At 51.7% G+C, this 18,580-nt stretch overlaps 2 protein-coding genes across 8 annotated transcripts; one reads left to right on the plus strand and one right to left on the minus strand.

Moving 5' to 3' along the window:
- Nucleotides 1–1,416: 1,416 nt before the first annotated feature.
- On the minus strand, nt 1,417–7,779 carry LOC101796691 (uncharacterized). Of its 7 annotated transcripts, XM_072034421.1 has the most exons (16): nt 7,459–7,779; nt 7,212–7,326; nt 6,817–6,990; nt 6,617–6,723; nt 5,986–6,123; nt 5,342–5,451; nt 4,539–4,612; nt 4,325–4,402; nt 4,088–4,165; nt 3,851–3,928; nt 3,614–3,691; nt 3,377–3,454; nt 3,049–3,201; nt 2,613–2,785; nt 2,309–2,402; nt 1,417–1,600 (listed from the first exon to the last, which is right to left on the minus strand). In XM_072034421.1, the coding sequence occupies exons 1-16, from the start codon at nt 7,590–7,592 to the stop codon at nt 1,565–1,567; spliced, it is 1,698 nt and encodes a 565-aa protein (XP_071890522.1). In that variant the 5' UTR covers nt 7,593–7,779; the 3' UTR covers nt 1,417–1,564. The 7 variants fall into 7 exon arrangements, with proteins under 7 accessions (XP_071890522.1, XP_071890529.1, XP_071890524.1 ...); XM_072034428.1 differs by lacking the exon at nt 3,614–3,691; XM_072034423.1 differs by lacking the exon at nt 3,377–3,454 and having other exon boundaries at nt 7,459–7,778.
- A 9-nt stretch (nt 7,780–7,788) lies between these two features.
- LOC140001834 (uncharacterized) lies at nt 7,789–18,580 on the plus strand. The gene is made up of 2 exons (XM_072034418.1): nt 7,789–8,630; nt 14,162–18,580. Exon 2 carries the CDS (start codon nt 15,665–15,667, stop codon nt 18,446–18,448), a length of 2,784 nt encoding a protein of 927 aa, XP_071890519.1. The 5' UTR covers nt 7,789–8,630; nt 14,162–15,664; the 3' UTR covers nt 18,449–18,580.

Consider the following 18,580-nt stretch of genomic DNA (forward strand, 5'->3'; position numbering starts at 1 on the left):
CACTGAAAAGAGGTTGGCCGAATCCCACTGTCTCCCACACTTAAGATATTTGTAAACGTTGATCAGATTCCTTCTCGGTCTTCTCTTTTCCAGGCTGAACAGAACCAGGTCTCTCAGAGGTTGAACAAGAGGTTGAAGAGGTTGAACAAGACCGGACCCAGCACCAGCCCCTGGGGAACACTACTAGTCACGGGTCTCCAGCTAGACTCTACACCACCGATCACCACCCTCTCAGCTCGGCCAGTCAGCCACTTCTCAACCCACCTTACTGTCCACTCGTCTATCCCACACTTTCTCAGCTTTGCTAGCAGGATGTGGTGGGAGGCAGTATCCTGCTAAAGTCAAGTATCCTTGCTAAAGTCCAGGTAGATGACATCCGCTGCTCTCCCCCCGTCTACCCAGCTGGTGATGCCACAGAAGGCTACACGGTTGGTCGAACAAGATTTCCCCTTGGTGAATCCATGCTGACTACTCCTCATAACCTTCTTCTCTTCCAATTGCTTGGAGATGGTATCCAGAACAAGCTGTTCCAACACCTTTCCAGGGACGGAGGTGAGACTGACTGGCCTGTAGTTTCCCGGATCCTCCTTCTTGAAGACTGGAGTGACATTGGCTATCCTCAAGTCTTCAGGCACCTCTCCTGTTCTCCAAGACCTTTCAAAGATGATAGAGAGCAGTTTGGCAATCACTTCTGCTAACTCCCTCAGCACACGGGGATGCATCCCATCGGGGCCCCTGGATTTGTGTGCGTTGAGCCCACTCAGACGCTCCCAAACCACCAAGAGAATGACCCTGTGTGTGTGTCCTGGTGTTTAGTATAAACCCCTGCTGTCCAGCTGAGGCTGTGGCACCCTCCAGCCCAACTCGGAAGTCACGGGACCAAAGGAAGAAAGCTTAATGCTCAGCTCAGATGGCAAGGGAGCACCTAGAGCCTCTGCTTCAAGGAGCCAAGCCACTCTGTGAACACCAAGCCACTTTCAAGAATTGACCAGCAGTCCTGGCTAACTGGGGAGGTCCTAGTTGACTGGAGGTTAACAAATGCGACTTCAGTCTACAAAAAGGGCAGGAAGGAAGATTCAGGGAATTAGAGGCCTGTCAGTTTGGCTGTGGTACCAGGGGAAGTCACATAGCAGATCATCCCGATTACATCCCAAGGCATGTACGGGACAACCGAGTGGTCAGAAGCAGCCAGCATAGGTTTACAAAGGGCAGGGTCTTTTGACACTCTCACCCACAGCATTCTCCTAGAGAAATTGGCAGCACTGAGGAGAAGGACCTGGGACCGTCCTTCCGGAAGAACTTCCCTACCAATGGGGCTTCGTAGGTTGGATTGACCAGGGCACTTGATGGTCTTGCAAGTCTTTTCCAAACTTAGTGAATCTGACCGTGTATGACGACAAAGACGCAGACTAGCTGGCAAAGTTTATTGAACAGCAAGGTGGAGCAGCACGTGTGGAACAAAATGCCGGGGGGGAGCTGCACGAGGTGGAGTCAGAGTTTTCCAGGCTCGTGTCTTCAGATCTGCTCTTTGCTTTCTGGAATTGGCTCTTCCTTGGCTCCAGCATCATCTCATCACTGCCGACTGACAGTTTGGCGGTGACTGGGGAGGGGCAGGGAAAGAAAACGCTGTTAGTTTTACAGTGGCCTGGACCACAGAAATCCCTGGGAAGAACATGGCGGTAACCAAACCGAGCTTAAAAGAGATTTGAAAACTATGGGAAATGACGCATAAACACATCCTTTCTATTGTGCCAGACCGATGAACAAGAGGAATGAACGTGCGGTGTTTTTTCTTTCTTTTTCTACTCTCCCCCTTCAAACGTGCTTTATTCCTAAAGGTGTGTTTACTCCAAACTTCACCCAGGTCCCCTTCTCTCCTGCTACTCATCGAGACAGGCTGACAGAAAAGGGCAGGGAGGAAGGGAATGAAGTCAAGGTTCGGTCACAAGTGGTTACGTGCGGTTGCCTAGACAGGGCATGCCTGTGGCAGATAAGGGAATTTGCCTTTACCAAAGAGGTCCTGAAAGCAGCATGGACTTTCGGACCACCCCTAGCAATGAGTGATGCAGAGCAGCTACACTTGGTCAGAGAGCGTGAGCTCTCAGCCTCACGACCGGCCTAAAGCACAAAGGGCTTGAGCCAGCATGTTACTGTCAGGGCCTTGCCTAAGAGGGCGTTAAGAAGCACTTGCTGTGGTATTGTGGGACGGCTCTCATAACCAGAAAGCTGGGGAAGGGCAGGATTTCCCCATGTGATTATGTAACTAGGCTCAAGAGCTCACGAAGAGGGAAGTCTGTGGCTAGCTTACTGAGGCAGAGGCTTGCAGCTCTTTCTGGAGGGCCTCGATGATCATGGCTTGTTGCTGGGCCGTGGCTTCCAGTCTGGCATTTTGAGCTTCGAGCCTAAGAAAGACATACAAGCAATTACAGTCGTGTGGATACAGCAGGCCTCAAGAGTATTAAGCCGGGAAGAAGAGCGTGAAGTAGCAGAGCCCCAAGCAAAAGCATCTTTCAGAAGCCTGCACGAACTTGCTGTGCGGCAAGAAAGCAACCCTCTGGCTTTCACACAGTCCCCAAAAGTGAAGCCTTGCTCCCCCTCTCGTACTCCCTTACCGTTGCACGCGCTCCTCCAGATGTTTGATGACCGCAGCTGCAGCAGATGCTACCAGAACGCTTTGCTGTTTCACACAAGAAGCTGTTACTTCCCTCTCCATCTTCTCTATAGCAATCTGCAGGCCAACTCCGTAATTCAAGCGCTCGATATACTGTTGTTGCGATCGCAGCAGCTGTCAAGTCGCAACAGGGATTCACACAAGTGAGCTTAGGCTTGACAAAAAGGAGTCGACAGATTCGACTCTCCAGGCACCTCTCAAAAGCCACGATACATGTACTTATACATCTTTTGTACTGGCCCCTCTCCAACGTCTACCTTCGTTCCCTACCAGCCGGGCTTACACAAAACCCCGCGACAGGAGCAGATCCCTATTTGGGTTTGCCACGAAAAAGGCCTGGGCCCCTGCAGAGGCGGCAGCAGACTGCCTTGCCATACCTTGGCTTTATACTTGTCCAATTCCTTCTGCAAACGCCTCTTCTCTTCCTTCAGGCGCCCGTGGTGGTGCATCGGGTCTTCAAGAGAAGCTTTGGATTTGGGCTGCTCTTCAGGAGCACCGGGAAGCTCCTGCGGCAGCTGTCTGACCACACCCTGAAGAAATGGCATTACACGAGAATGCACAAGTTAGTAAGGACGCGACAAGACGAGAGACGCGTTTACTCATTCGATGCTGTCAGTAGATCGGTCTGCTGCTGCAGTTTGAACCTAAGAAATCGTGCCCGCCACCAGCAGGCATCTGCACAACTGATCTGCGTCACTCAGTCACCTGTGTATTGTCCCGAAAATGCAGCCGAGTTTCAGGATCCTGTTGTTGTGGAAGGTTTTCTTCCTCCTTCGCAGACCCCTGAGTGAGCAAGAACACAGACAGTCAGGCAGCGTGGAAGGGTTGCCCAGAAAGAACGCACCACTGTCAGTAGATCGGTCTGCTGCTGCAGTTTGAACCTAAGAAATCGTGCCCGCCACCAGCAGGCATCTGCACAACTGATCTGCGTCACTCAGTCACCTGTGTATTGTCCCGAAAATGCAGCCGAGTTTCAGGATCCTGTCGTTGTGGAAGGTTTTCTTTCTCCTTCGCAGACCCCTGAGTGAGCAAGAACACAGACAGTCAGGCAGCGTGGAAGGGTTGCCCAGAAAGAACGCACCACTGTCAGTAGATCGGTCTGCTGCTGCAGTTTGAACCTAAGAAATCGTGCCCGCCACCAGCAGGCATCTGCACAACTGATCTGCGTCACTCAGTCACCTGTGTATTGTCCCGAAAATGCAGCCGAGTTTCAGGATCCTGTCGTTGTGGAAGGTTTTCTTCCTCCTTCGCAGACCCCTGAGTGAGCAAGAACACAGACAGTCAGGCAGCGTGGAAGGGTTGCCCAGAAAGAACGCACCACTGTCAGTAGATCGGTCTGCTGCTGCAGTTTGAACCTAAGAAATCGTGCCCGCCACCAGCAGGCATCTGCACAACTGATCTGCGTCACTCAGTCACCTGTGTATTGTCCCGAAAATGCAGCCGAGTTTCAGGATCCTGTCGTTGTGGAAGGTTTTCTTCCTCCTTCGCAGACCCCTGAGTGAGCAAGAACACAGACAGTCAGGCAGCGTGGAAGGGTTGCCCAGAAAGAACGCACCACTGTCAGTAGATCGGTCTGCTGCTGCAGTTTGAACCTAAGAAATCGTGCCCGCCACCAGCAGGCATCTGCACAACTGATCTGCGTCACTCAGTCACCTGTGTATTGTCCCGAAAATGCAGCCGAGTTTCAGGATCCTGTCGTTGTGGAAGGTTTTCTTCCTCCTTCGCAGACCCCTGAGTGAGCAAGAACACAGACAGTCAGGCAGCGTGGAAGGGTTGCCCAGAAAGAACGCACCACTGCCCCGTCTTTCAGCACTTGGTATGCAGAAGCACAACGTCTGCCACAGCTTCGTCATCCTCAGAATCATACCTCAGCATTGAAACCTCCATCTTCACCTTCATCTCCAAATTCATCGTACTCTGTTGACAGCAGCAGCACGTAATCTGCAAAGGAAGTCAGAAACGAGGCGCTCTGAGTGTCCGTTGCTCTCTGCTTTTCCCCAGCCCTCAAGCCCTGCATCAAGTGCCGCAGAGCGGTTCAACTCCGCAGTACAAATGCAGGTAGGAAGTGTTTTCCCGGGGTGCCTTTGCACCCAGCCGCAGCACGGTATTCTCTTGGCTTCACCACCTCTTGCTGCCTCCTTTCCAGCAGGAGGTGCCTAAGCATGACAGCGCACGTGGCTCTCAGCAGCACCCCACAAGTGGCTGGGGGCATCGAGGAAGAGACTCTGGCGAGCAGGAGTCGCGGGGCATGGACAGTTTGGGCCGTCTGGTCTCTGGACAACACCTCCAGACCCTGGTGTTTCGGGGCACGTTGCACTGGCCAGGAGGCATTCTAGAAGCACTGTGCAAAGGAAGCATCCTCGTGCTGACGGGAAGTCGACAAGAAAGAGCGCTCTTTCCGTAGCGCTAACAGAAAAGATCGCCCTTCTCTCAGATGCACTGCCCAAAACCTTCCCAGGAGCCAGACCCCTAGGTGTTGCCACTTAGTGATTGGTGAGAAACCAATCACTGTGTTTCCTTCACTCTCTTTCTCCCCATCACTCCAGCCCTGCGTCCCAGAAGTGGGTTATTACTCTGCTACAGGCCAGATTGGGCTTTCCGCATCATCTCGTCCACTTTTAAGGATCCCGCCTACTCCGCTCAGCGCAAGTGTGCCTAATCGGTACCCACCAGTTGTCACCGGGCAGGAGCCTTCGGGCACTGCTGTGCCTTTTGCAGCATCTCCAGGAGACTCTCCCGGGATTACTGAGCTTGCGGCTTCCTCCAGTATCTCATTCAAACTACAGACAGAAAGAAAGGGAATTCATTTGGGGAATAGTAACCACAGCCTCGCCTACAGTCCTCGCTAGAAAAGCAGCAGCCGTTCATTGTCCAGCCCGTACAGCTTCAGAGCCAGCCGATAAAGGGTTACACACACACTGCTGCTTGCGCTCCTCTTGCAGATTTCCTACTCATTCCAGGCACCTTCAGTCAGTCCCTAGATGCCTCTTCCCCTCTCTAGGGTAACTCCCCGCTGCTGGGCAGCTGTTACATCCTCTGTCCAGCCTGGCAGAGGGGAACTTGGGGCTCTGGAAGAGACCACTTGCAGGTTTGCTTCTTAGCTAAACCTTGGAAGATAAATAAATACAAAGTTGCTGCAGACCCGGGCTACTATTGAAAAGGATGCGGGAAGGAGATGCATCCGCAGATGCCACTGAGCCCAGCTGACACAAAGGTCTCAACGCCTCCTTAAACTCCGGTGCCTCTGCAAGCGGTCCATAAGACAGCACGGACATTTGGACAACCCCCTGCAATGAGCGACGCACAACACTTACTCTTTGTTATGGTGCTCTTTGAAGTAATCCTTGGCTGACTTGCCGGTGAAGTCTTTCTTAAAAGGATCGGCACCATGCCGAAGAAGAAGTCGAATCATGTCCGTATCCCCCGCAACAGCAGCAATCGCACAAATACTCCTAGAGCATCCAAAACCAGGTGGAAAAGACATCAGCTTCGCCTTGCTGTTGTTTTAGTCCCCTCCCCGTTTGCCTGCCAGGCAACCGATTCCCCCCTTTCCTACAGGGACAGCGAAAGCAAAGGCAAAGCGCGAGCGACCTCCTGTTGGCCGGGACCTCAGGAGGTCTCCAGGCAGGTCTCCAGCTATCAGGTCAGACTGGGCTGCTCGGGGCTTCTCCCATTCTGCCCTTCAAAGCCTCCTTCAGAGGCTGGAGGCTGCACAAACTTGTGTGCTGGGAGCACCGCAGACAATGCTTTCCTGCAGCCCTCAGCATGGAAAACTGCCCCTGCAGGAAGACCGCAGTCACCGCAGATCTGCTTTCACAAGGCATGCAGAAGGAACGCCTCCTGTGCGGCTCCAGCTTCTTTTGCAAAGCTCGTTCCTGTGCCTCTGATCAATTTCACTTGAGCAATGCTAAGGAAACCCAGGCAAACTTTTGAAAAACCCTTCACCTTCCAGAGCGATCTCTCGCATTCACGTTGGCTCCTTTTTCCAGAAGGAACTCTATCATCTCTTTGCGACTGCAGGAGACTGCGAGAGCAAGCGGCGTGCATCCCATCTGCAAGGAGAGAGAATCTGCCTTAGCATAGGAGAGAAAAGTGACGTCGCTTTTTTTTTTGTAAGGACAGCCTTGCCCGAGCTACCAGGTTACCTCATTCTGAGCATCAATCCGGGCGTTGTGCTGGAGTAAGATCCCCGCCACAGACACGCTACCAGCGTGGACAGCGAGGTGAAGGGCGGTGTTGCCTCTATGATTTGTGACGTTTGGGTCAGCGCCGTGCTCTAGCAGAAGAACCACGCAGCCTTCTTGCTTGTGCACTACCGCCTGGAGAGCAGAGACAGGAAGGGAATGACTCGCAAGGCCTATGCTGCTCTCCACCAGAGAGAGCTCCCCAACGCGCGAGGGTCTCCAACGGGCAGGGAACACGTGCCCGTCCTGCGCTGACCGCAGCGCCCCTACGTCAAGAATGCCGCCGGGAAGCCGTCGTCCCTCCGAGTGGAGCCGACAAGCCCCATCTACAGCAACGGCGTCGTGTTTTCACATACCTTCATCAGGGGCGTGTTCTTCCGGTTGTCCCGTGGGTTCAGCTTGCACTTCTTCCTCAGCAGAAACTGAACGACATCCACGTGGCCATTGGCGCAAGCAAAATGCAGAGGAGTCCTGCAAATTCCAGATACGCCATGAAGGCAGACAGCCCACGACGGGCCGGCCCAGGGCCCAGAGCGCTTCCGCCTGGGCTGGGCGTTTCCAGGCAGGGCCAGGGCCTGGCTGTGGGCACTGGCTGCCCCTTACCGCCCCTCCGCATCCCCCCAGTTGATGCACAGCTTCCTCAGCCACTGGCGCCGCTGCAGCAGGGCCAGGTCGCCGCAGGCGGCCGCGGCATGCAGCACAAGACCCCCTGCATGCTGCGTCGCGGACGAGGCCATGGCCCACCTCAGGGCAGTGGCACCAGGAGGCACAGGGAGACGGGAGTCAAGACGGCTGGGAGCCCCGCGGCAGGGCAGAGGCACCACGCGAGGGCAGAGCCGCAGCCACGCTCCCGGCCACACACGCGCTGTTGCTTCCCCAGTGGCGGCGACAGCACTGAGCTCTGCCTGCTGCAGGCAGCACTCGGCTTTGCTGCCAGGACACGGGCAGGGGGTCACAAAGGGTGTCACAAAGGGTGTCACCAGGGGCGTCCAGCCTGGGGGCACCGCCCTCCGGGGGCAGGGGGCGCCTGCCCGGTGCTGTGGAGGAATGGTTGAGTGAAGTAGGACATGTGGATGTTGAGCAGTTGGGAGACAATGGGCTAGTGAAGTACCGTACTTAACTCACATGAGCCTGGGCACGTACACAGCTGGCTGAGAGCCAATCAGGCTCAAGGACACAATGCCCTTGGGCCATCGGGGGAAAGTCCCTAAGGCGGGACGGTGGCTAAAAGAAGGAGAAACTGACTGAAAAGCCCGGGAAGTGTTAGCCAATCCTGAGCTTAGTTTCTGCAATATGTATGAGTTGATTATGTTCGAACTCGATAAAAGGCGACTGAGCTATCCATTAAAGTTGAAGTCCACTGTTCACTCATATCGAGCGTCTGTGTCTTCCTTCCGTCGGCAACAAATTGGCGCCCGAACAGGGACCGGTCTGAACGGGATTTGGACACTGCTGGCAGTGATCCAGGGCCACGGTTGGACGGAATAAGGGAGGAACCGGTCCTGCAACACAGCCCAGGAGGTGGAAGGGACAAGAATCCCCGCACCCGCGGCGGGAAGGTGAAAGGGACGTGGAGTCCCCCGCACCCGGGAGAGGATCCCGCCGGTCATGCGTCGCTGAGGTCTGAAACGTGAAAGGGACGAAAACTTGGAGCCCCCGCACCCACAGCTCGGAAGGTGGAAGGGAGTCCCCGCACCCGGGATGAGCCTATTTAGGGTCCCGCCGGAGAAGCGCCACCGAGGTCTTTGCAAAGGCTGCAACCGACGTATATAAAGGTATGGAGAGACAAGCGGCGTATTATTTGCTCAAATGCTTTTTAGAAAAGCGGAGCATTTTAGATATAGATTGTAAAAAAGATTTGCCGGGGTTATTAGCATATGGGGTAGCTAAGGGTTGTTTTACAAATCCTGATACAGTATTTGAGCAAGCAGAGTGGTGTAAATTTGGAGATAAATTGTTTGATGATGTTATTAATGAAAATAAGGCTGCTAAAAAATTGATGAAGCCATGGAGAGCAGTGACTAATGTATTAGCCATACATAAAGCTGAACAAAGAGTTGCCGCTGCTGCAAGAGAGCGGTTAGGACCACCAGGAAGGGTTAATAATGTTAATCCACAGCAAATAAATATGGAAGGAACAGATTGCCCGTTGCCACCTTCCGTTAGAACTTTTACTATTACACAGGGGGTCTCGGGAAATTCGGAGGTGCCTGTGACAATGTCCTCTGTAGCAGAGGAGGAGCTTTCACTACCAGCAGCTCCAACCGCTCCAATAGAAACTGAGGAAGGAGCAAGTGGAAGGACCAGTGCTAACCCATTTCTATCAAATACAAATCCCTTCACAACAGGGGCACAGGGAAGAGAAGGTCTATGGAGGCAAATAGCAAATGAGGCACTGCGTGAAGGGAATTATGAAACGTCAACACAGTTAACACAAGCTTTTCCGGTAGTATACTCGCCACCAGATGCACAGGGGAATGTAACCGTTAATATGACAAATTTAGACTGGAAACTATTAACTCAGTTACGACCTACCGTAAATGATTCTGGTTTAAAGGGGGAACCTACTCGGCAAATGTTAGATTATATTTGGGGAACTAATATATTGCTCCCCGGGGACATACGTAGTATAATGAAGCTGATCCTAACACAACATCAACAGCTTCTTTTTAATGCGCATTGGCAAAGTGTTTGTCAAGAGGCAGTAGCTGCGATAAGGGCACCTGGAGATCCGTTGCATGGTGTCACGTTGGAGGAATTGATGGGACTCGGACCATATTATAGATTAGAGGCACAAGCGTTGCTGGGTCCAGACAAAGCTAAAGAATCAATGAGATTGGCTCGGAGAGCCTTGGACCAAATTAGAGAGCCGGGGGGATACCATCCTATATGGGCATCAAGCAAGGAAGGGAGGAACCATTTGGGTTGTTTATTGACTGAGTAGCAAACGCGGCTGGAGTACCTGATTATCTAAAGGGCACTATTCTAAAGCAGTGTGCAATTCAAAACCGCAACCCTTCAACTCGTAGTATATTAGCTACATTACCAGGAACTTGGACAATTGAGGAGGGTTTAGAAAGGATGGCTCAGGTACCCGTGGGTCCGCAGGCTATATTGGTAGAAGCAATAAAACAACTAGGGAATAGCATGAAAGAACAGGCACAGGTATTAAGAGAGACTGCACAGCAATCGCAGAATCAAGTATTCACTGCCCTTGCTCCTTTGCAAACGCCCGGAGGCCGTCCTACTGGCCAAGGGTCTTCACCACGACCGCGTTGTTTTCGCTGTGGGATCACGGGACATATGAGACGAGAGTGCAAAACGAAATCAGTGTGGTGTCAGAACTGCCAATCCAATACGCATAACACAGAGACCTGTCAACATGGTGCGTCGGAAACGGCCTGAGCAGCGGGAAGGACCGCCCCGCGACGACACAAAAAGCGGCATTTAGGACAGCGGCCGGAACAGCCCCGTCACCAATGTCTGCAGAGAATGCCTTTACCTCCGACCAGCCACCAGAGGGAGCCTCGGCTTGGACTTGGCAACAGCAGTAGATGTAACGCTATTGGACTCTAAACCCACCAGGGTAAGGACAGGAGTTATGGGACCAGTTATTGTCAATGGTGATCCTGTGGGAGCTTTATTGATCGGAAGATCGTCTGCTACCTTGAATGGATTACAAATATTGGTTGGACTTCTAGATAAAGACTATTTTGGGGAAATACAGATTATGGTTTCTGCAATGTTACCTCCAATGCATGTGCCGCGGGATACAAAGATAGCTCAATTAATTCCGTTGCCACACCTTGTGGCATCTCTACCACCGATGGTCAATAAGGACCGAGGACGCGGAGCATTTGGCTCCACAGGAAAAGTAGCGTTATTAACGCTTGGCATGCAGCAGAGACCACGACAGAAAATCACAGTATGTTTAAAGGATGAGAAACTGCAAATTGAGGCATTGTTGGACACTGGCACAGATGTGACAATAATCAGTGCGCAAACTTGGCCACCGCATTGGCCTACATTCGAATCCAGTACCACTGTAGCAGGAGTAGGAGGTATGACTATTGCTCGTCGATCACCAGTACTGCAATGGACAATAGGTGACAAAGTTGTAAAATGCAGTGTATCTGTCTTACCGTTGCCAGATGGAGTACAAGCACTGATAGGGAGAGACATTCTTGCTCAGATGGGAATGGTTCTTACGTCAGACCACCATTTATAGGTATGGCCATTGCTTGGACTTTCCCAATCCCACTAAAATGGAAAAATGATGAATCTGTGTGGGTTGAGCAGTGGCCGCTAAAACGGGAAAGTCTAGTACATGCTCACAGACTAGTACAAGAGCAGTGTCAACAACGGCACCTAAGACTGTCAACAAGCCCTTGGAACAGTCCAATTTTTGTGATTCCCAAGAAATCCGGGAAATATCGTTTACTTCACGACCTGCGAGCGGTTAATAATCAAATGTGTGCCATGGGAGCACTGCAACCTGGTCTACCTAATCCTGCTATGATACCAGAGGGTTGGCATTTATTGATTGTGGATCTGAAAGACTGTTTTCTCACAATAGCCCTCTATGAAAATGACAAACAGAGGTTTGCCTTTACTCTCCCGGCAATAAATCGTGAAGGTCCGGATCAAAGATTTGAATGGACTGTATTACCCCAGGGAATGCGTAATTCACCTATGTTATGTCAGCTTTATGTTGACACAGCTCTGCAACCGATTCGACGAAAATGGTCCAGCCTATGTTAGTGGGCCACTTAAGCGATTTATGGAACTGTGGGACATTAAGCATATAACTGGTATTCCACATTCACCAACTGGTCACGCTATAGTAGAAAGGGCTAATGGAACAGTTAAGCAGTACTTGGAAAAGTATAAAGACATTACAGATGTTAGAGAGAGGGTGGATAAAACTTTATTTGTTCTCAATCATTAGTGTGTATTTGGAGATCACAGAATCACAGAATCACAGAATTTCTAGGTTGGAAGAGACCTCAAGATCATCGAGTCCAACCTCTGACCTAACGCTAACAGTCCCCACTAAACCATATCCCTAAGCTCTACATCTAAACGTCTTTTGAAGACTTCCAGGGATGGTGACTCCACCACCTCCCTGGGCAGCCTGTTCCAATGCCTCACAACCCTTTCAGTAAAGAAGCTCTTCCTAACATCTAACCTAAAACTTCCCTGGTGCAACTTCAGCCCGTTCCCCCTCGTCCTGTCACCAGGCACGTGGGAGAACAGGCCAACCTCCACCTCTCTACAGCCTCCTTTAAGGTATCTGTAGAGAGCGATAAGGTCGCCCCTGAGCCTCCTCTTCTCCAGGCTGAACAAGCCCAGCTCCTTCAGCCGCTCCTCGTAGGACTTCTTCTCCAGGCCCCTCACCAGCTTCGTCGCCCTTCTTTGGACCTGCTCAAGCACCTCGATGTCCTTCTTGTAGCGAGGGGCCCAAAACTGAACACAGTACTCGAGGTGCGGCCTCACCAGAGCCGAGTACAGGGGGACGATCACCTCCCTAGCCCTGCTGGTCACGCTGTTTCTGATACAAGCCAGGATGCCGTTGGCCTTCTTGGCCACCTGAGCACACTGCTGGCTCATATTCAGCCAACTGTCCACCATCACTCCCAGGTCCTTCTCTGCCTGGCAGCTCTCCAACCACTCATCTCCCAGCCTGTAGCTCTGCTTGGGGTTATTGCGCCCCAGATGCAGGACCCGGCACTTGGCCTTGTTGAACTTCATGCAGTTGACCTCAGCCCATCGGTGCAGCCTATCCAGATCCTCCTGCAGAGCCTTCCTACCCTCGAGCAGATCGACACACGCACCTAACTTGGTGTCATCTGCAAACTTACTGAGGGTGCACTCAATGCCCTCGTCCAGATCATTGATGAAGATGTTGAAGAGGACCGGCCCCAGCACCGAGCCCTGGGGGACGCCACTAGTGACTGGCCTCCAACTGGACTTGACTCCATTTACCACAACTCTTTGGGCCCGGCTATCCAGCCAGTTTCTAACCCAACGAAGCATGCGCCAGTCCAAGCCAAGAGCAGCCAGTTTCTTGAGGAGAATGCTGTGGGAGACAGTGTCAAAAGCCTTGCTGAAGTCAAGGTAGACCACATCCACAGCCTTTCCCTCGTCCACCCAGCGCGTCACTTTGTCATAGAAGGAGATCAGGTTCGTCAAGCAGGACCTGCCTTCCATAAACCCATGCTGACTGGGCCTGATCGCCTGCTTGCCCTTCAAGTGCTGCATGATGACTCCCAAGAGGATCTGCTCCATGAGCTTCCCTGGTACTGAGGTCAAACTGACAGGCCTGTAGTTCCCCGGGTCAGCCCTCCGGCCCTTCTTGTAGATGGGCGTCACATTCGCTAGCCGCCAGTCAGCTGGGACCTCCCCCGATAGCCAGGACTGCTGATAAATGATGGATAGTGGCTTGGCCAGCACCTCTGCCAGTTCTCTCAGTACCCTTGGGTGGATCCCATCCGGCCCCATCGACTTGTGCACATCCAAGTGCCGTAGCAGGTCACCAACCGGTTCTTCGTGGATGGTGAGGGCCACATCCTGCTCCCCATCCCCTTCCACCAGCTCAGGGTACTGGGTACCCAGAGAACAACCGGTATTGCCGCTAAAGACTGAGGCAAAGAAGGCATTGAGCACCTCCGCCTTTTCCTCATCTCTTGTAACTAAGTTTCCCCCCGCATCCAGTAAAGGATGGAGATTCTCCTTTGTCCTTCTTTTTGTGTTGATGTATTTATAAAAGCGTTTTTTGTTATCTTTAATGGCAGTAGCCAGATTGAGCTCCAGATGAGCTTTGGCCTTCCTAATTTTGTCCCTGCACAGCCTCGCTACATCCTTATAGTCCTCCCTAGTGGCCTGCCCACTTTTCCAAAGATTATAAACCCTCTTTTTTCTCCTAAGCTCAAGCCACAGTTCTCTGTTCAGCCAGGCTGGTCTTCTTCCCCGCTGGCTCATCTTTGGGCACATGGGAACAGACCGCTCCTGCGCCAATAGGATTTGCCTCTTGAAGAGCGCCCAGCCTTCCTGGACCCCTCTGCCCTTCAGAACCACCTCCCAAGGGATTCCACCAACTAGTGTCCTGAGCAGCCCAAAGTCAGCTCTCCGAAAGTCCAATACAGTGATGAGGAACCACCTGCGACACGTCATTACATTAAGTCTGAAAATGATAATAAATGTATTATGAGAGTACTGTACCGAGATATGAAAACGGGACAATGGTTGGGGCCTGCTGACGTGATTTATATGGGGCGAGGTTATGTGTGTATCTCTTCCCCTACAGGACCAACCTGGGTGCCTAGTCGATGTGTTAAACCAGCCATTGAAGAAAAGTCATCAAGTACGAATAACAGCAACCATGGCTGATCTAATGGCACAAGGGATTCTGGTTGCGTTATCTTTGACAATGACGGTTGGACGTAATAGTGCCATCCTAAGCAAAATCGATCCTCAAACCAATATGTGGGTCACTTGGGCAAATCAAACCGGACAAAGTTCATTTTGCCTATCCCTCGCTTCTGCGTCTGATCCTTTCAGAACATGCTTGTTTGGGGTCCCGATAGGAGACCCAGGAGAACTGAGTAAAATGTTAGCACCATATTCTGCCAGTATTACTCTACTTAATGAAAGTTTTTCCGCAAATGTCTCGGATGGAGTAGTTGCTGCCCTGCAAGCTCTTAATAACTCTCTGCCATAGGACCCTCAAGAATTGGATCTTCTGGGATCTGTGGCTATAGGGAATAGTAGTGACAATTGGACGCAAACATGCTTTGTACTCAATAAAGGGAAACAAAATAAAACGCACTGGACCAACATAACATCAAGGACCTTTGGATTTGAGGCCATGAGACATTACTGCGGATGGAACAACACCGGTAACATTAGTGTACCACTTGGGGTGTATGGAACAGGTGACACCAATTCAACCTATCCTCAAAGTCAGGCCAAAGCCTTACCACCTGGCATGTTTTTGATCTGTGGAGACCGTGCATGGCAAGGAGTACCAGCCAATGCTTTTGGAGGACCGTGTTACCTAGGGCGACTCACACTTTTCGCTCCAGATTTACACTCGTGGCTGTCCTGGTTTCAGTTAGCACAGAATTAATTTTCTTCCTAGTAGCTGGTGGAATGCTGTGTTTTGGCTTAGGATGAGAAGAGTGCTGATAACACCCCGATGCTTTAATTGTTGCAGAGCAGTGCTTATACTAAGCCAAGGACATCTCAGCCTTTTGCTCTGTCCTGCCAACGGGCAGGCTGGGGGTGCAGTAAGAGCTGGGAGGGGACAGACCCAGGACAGGTGACCCAAACTAGCCAAAGGGGTATTCCATACCATCTGACGTCATGCTAAACAATATATAGGGGTGGCTAGCTGGGGGGAAGGGGCCGGACTGCTCGGGGTTACGCTGGGCATCGGTCAGCGAGTGGTGAGCAATTGCATTGTGCATCACTTGTTTGTACATACTATTATTACTTTCCTATTATCACCATTGTATTATTATTGTTATTATTTTTATTATTATTTTGTTATTATTATTTTCCTGTCTTATTAAACTGTCTTTATCTCAACTCACGGGCTTCACTTTCCATTTCTCTCCCCCGTCCCAGAGAGGGAGGGGGGAGGGTGAGCGAACGGCTGCGTGGTGTTTAGCTGCCAGCCGGGTTAAACCACGACAACCTTTTTGGCGCCCAACGTGGGGCTCGAAAGGTTGAGATAACGGCAGATCTGACCAGAGTGTGTTAAACTAAAATTGGTGTAAGGATTAGACCTGCTTAATAGTCACTTGTCATGATGCTGATTGCTTTAATCTCAACTCTGCTGCGCCTGTTTTCCAAATTGAGTATTATAGTACATTATTTTCCGTATTTGCTCTCTGTCGTGTTGTTTATCCTCTCCGGGCCCTGGTTTCAGATCATTATGGTGCTGTGTGTTGTAGCAATGGCTTATGAGACGATGAAATATGTGGTCATGACTCTAACTTGTTATTTGTATTCAGTAACATCGTCGACTCTGTACTTTGGAAACGGTATCTTGGAAACTATTAGCAATTATACCTATTGTTTTTTTCCATTAGGGAGTCAATCTGTGGAGGGGAAAGGGGAGGATATTTTTCCTTACTTGCTTACTCTCCCTTTCTCCTTCACCACCCCTGTATCCTCCTGGATCACTCTGCCTTCCTCCTTCACCACCCTCTTATCCCCTGAGCTTGTCACAATAGCTCTCCAAGATATTGAATATTTCTGGAATACTCAGAGTACCATAGTCTTGTTGTTCTGCCTCATGAATGCACTTCAGGTTCTGCTTAAAGTTAAACAACTACTTGGGAAGCTCTTCCGGAGATGTGCCCGGAGGCAGGATAGTTGTGGGTGGCAGGGAGTATGGGCGGATATGGGCAGGCATCTAGAGCAGTTGGCACCCCCAGTGTGTTGGAAATTCACCCCTGAACAATGGCAAAATCCTCAAAAACTGGCAGAATGCTTGAAAAAAAGGTGTAATGATTCTGGCAGTTCTAAAGTAACACAAATCATTGTAACGTGCTGGGGCCTGGCTCATGCCTATCGAGCTGCCATTGATACTGCTATCAACTTAGTGACAGACCCTGCGGCCACTCCAAGCCCTGTGACAGATCCAACAGCCACTGTGACCCCTACGGTGGACTCGGCAGCCGCTCCAGATCCGGTTCCTGCAGCCGCTCCAGTCCCAGCTCCTGCAGCCGCTCCAGTCCCAGCTCCTGCAGCCGCTCCAGTCCCAGCTCCTGCAGCCGCTCCAGTCCCAGCTCCTGCAGCCGCTCCAGCTCCAGCTCCTGCAGCCGCTCCAGTTCCAGCTCCTGCAGCCGCTCCAGTTCCAGCTCCTGCAGCCGCTCCAGTTCCAGCTCCTGCAGCCGCTCCAGCTCCAGCTCCTGCAGCCGCTCCAGTTCCAGCTCCTGCAGCCGCTCCAGCTCCAGCTCCTGCAGCCGCTCCAGTCCCAGTTCCTGCAACTTCTCCAGTCCCAGCTCCTGAAGCCGCTCCAGCTCCAGCTCCTGCAGCCGCTCCAGCTCCAGCTCCTGCAGCCGCTCCAGCTCCAGCTCCTACTGCTGCTCCAGTCCCAGCTCCTGCAACTGCTCCAGCTCCTGCAGCCGCTCCAGCTCCTGTGGCCGTGTCAGAGAAACGAGCTGTAGCAGTGCAAGTTGACCCTGCAGAGGGTATTCCAATCCCTGTAACGGGGTCAGAGAAACGAGCTGTAGCAGTGCAAGTTGATCCTGCAGAGGGTATTCCAATCCCTGTAACGGGGTCAGAGAAACGAGCTGTAGCAGTGCAAGCTGCCCCTGCAGAGGGTATTCCAACCTCTGTGGCAGACCCGGTAACAAAGTCAGAGAAACGAGCAGTAGCAGTGCAAGCTGCCCCTGTAGAGAAGGTGAAAATATGGTATAGAAATTCAAGTCGTTTAGAACGCAGAGAGTCTTCTGCCAATCCAGGTAAAGCTTCTGCCAAAACTAAGTATAGAGATGACGAAGATGATGACGACGCTGGGCCATCAAGGATTCAGGAGGAGGAAGATGAGGATGCCGAAAGAGCAACAGTAACTACCCGAAGCCTAAACGAGCGCGAGCTACGAGATGTGCGAAAAGATTTTGGTCGCTGTATAGGTGAGCAGCTTGTCACCTGGCTGCTCCGGTGCTGGGACTCTGGAGCCAATTGTGTGGAATTAGACGGCAGGGAAGCCAAGCGGCTGGGATCCCTTGCTCGAGACGCCGGCATTGACAAAGCAATTGCAGATGGAGCACAACCCACCAGCCTCTGGAGGCGTCTCCTCTCAGCTGTGAGGGAAAGGTATCCCTTCAAGGAAGATATTTTATGTCTACCAGGCAAGTGGACCACTATGGAGAAGGGAATCCAGTACCTGAGGGAATTAGCCGTACGGGAAGTGATTTATGAGGATCCAGACCAGAGACAAACATCCAAAGATCCAGATGAAGTCAAGTGTACACGACCCATGTGGCGGAAGTTTGTACGGAGTGCACCATCATCATATGCCAGCTCATTGGCAGTAATGGCCTGGAAAGAGGATGAGGAACCCACAGTAGATGAAGCGGCTAAACAACTCCGGCAGTACGAAGAAAGTCTCTCCTCTTCCTTACAGGCCTGCGTCTCAGCTGTGGAGAAACTTTCTGAAAAGTTTCACCAACTTGAAGAGAATCTATTGTCCTCCCCACCTGAACCAACCAGTGCCCACCGACCAAAAGAGAACACTTGGGAGAAACTTTCTGAAAAGGTTCACCAACTTGAAGAGAGATTATTCTCCTCTGCACCTGCACAAAGCAGTGTCTCAGCTGTCAGGGGTAGGCGTTCACCCACACAAGGAAGACGATATGGTGGGTACTCACCCCGTGCCACCCTGTGGTTTTACTTACGAGACCATGGAGAGGACATGAGAAAATGGGATGGAAAATCTACCGCGACCCTAGAGGCACGGGTACGTGAGTTGCAAAAGAAAACAATCAGGAAAAAAGGATTCTCCGAAAAGTTTGCTGCTCCAACTTCCAGCAGACAATCCTTCAAACACAGAAACGAAGAAGATTCTGACCAGGATTAGGGGGGCCCTGCCTCCAGCCAGGGGGAGGAGAGGGACAATCGAGTTTATTGGACTGTGTGGATTCGATGGCCTGGCACATCACGCGCACAGAAGTATAAGGCTTTAGTAGACACCGGTGCACAATGTACTATA

The sequence above is a fragment of the Anas platyrhynchos genome, chromosome 1, assembly GCF_047663525.1.
Source record: "Anas platyrhynchos isolate ZD024472 breed Pekin duck chromosome 1, IASCAAS_PekinDuck_T2T, whole genome shotgun sequence".
NCBI lineage: Eukaryota > Metazoa > Chordata > Aves > Anseriformes > Anatidae > Anas > Anas platyrhynchos.

What these genes read in the sequence shown, in the direction of transcription:
- LOC140001834 (XM_072034418.1), top strand. Translation starts at nt 15,665, where the DNA reads ATGATGCTGATTGCTTTAATCTCAACTCTGCTGCGCCTGTTTTCCAAA.
- LOC101796691 (XM_072034421.1), bottom strand. Translation starts at nt 7,592, where the DNA reads ATGGCCTCGTCCGCGACGCAGCATGCAGGGGGTCTTGTGCTGCATGCC. An exon ending in GCGAGAGATCGCTCTGGAAG is followed by an intron (nt 6,124 to 6,616) that starts GTGAAGGGTTTT and finishes TGGATGCTCTAG; the next exon opens with GAGTATTTGTGCGATTGCTG. An exon ending in AAAGAGCACCATAACAAAGA is followed by an intron (nt 5,452 to 5,985) that starts GTAAGTGTTGTG and finishes TTCTGTCTGTAG; the next exon opens with TTTGAATGAGATACTGGAGG.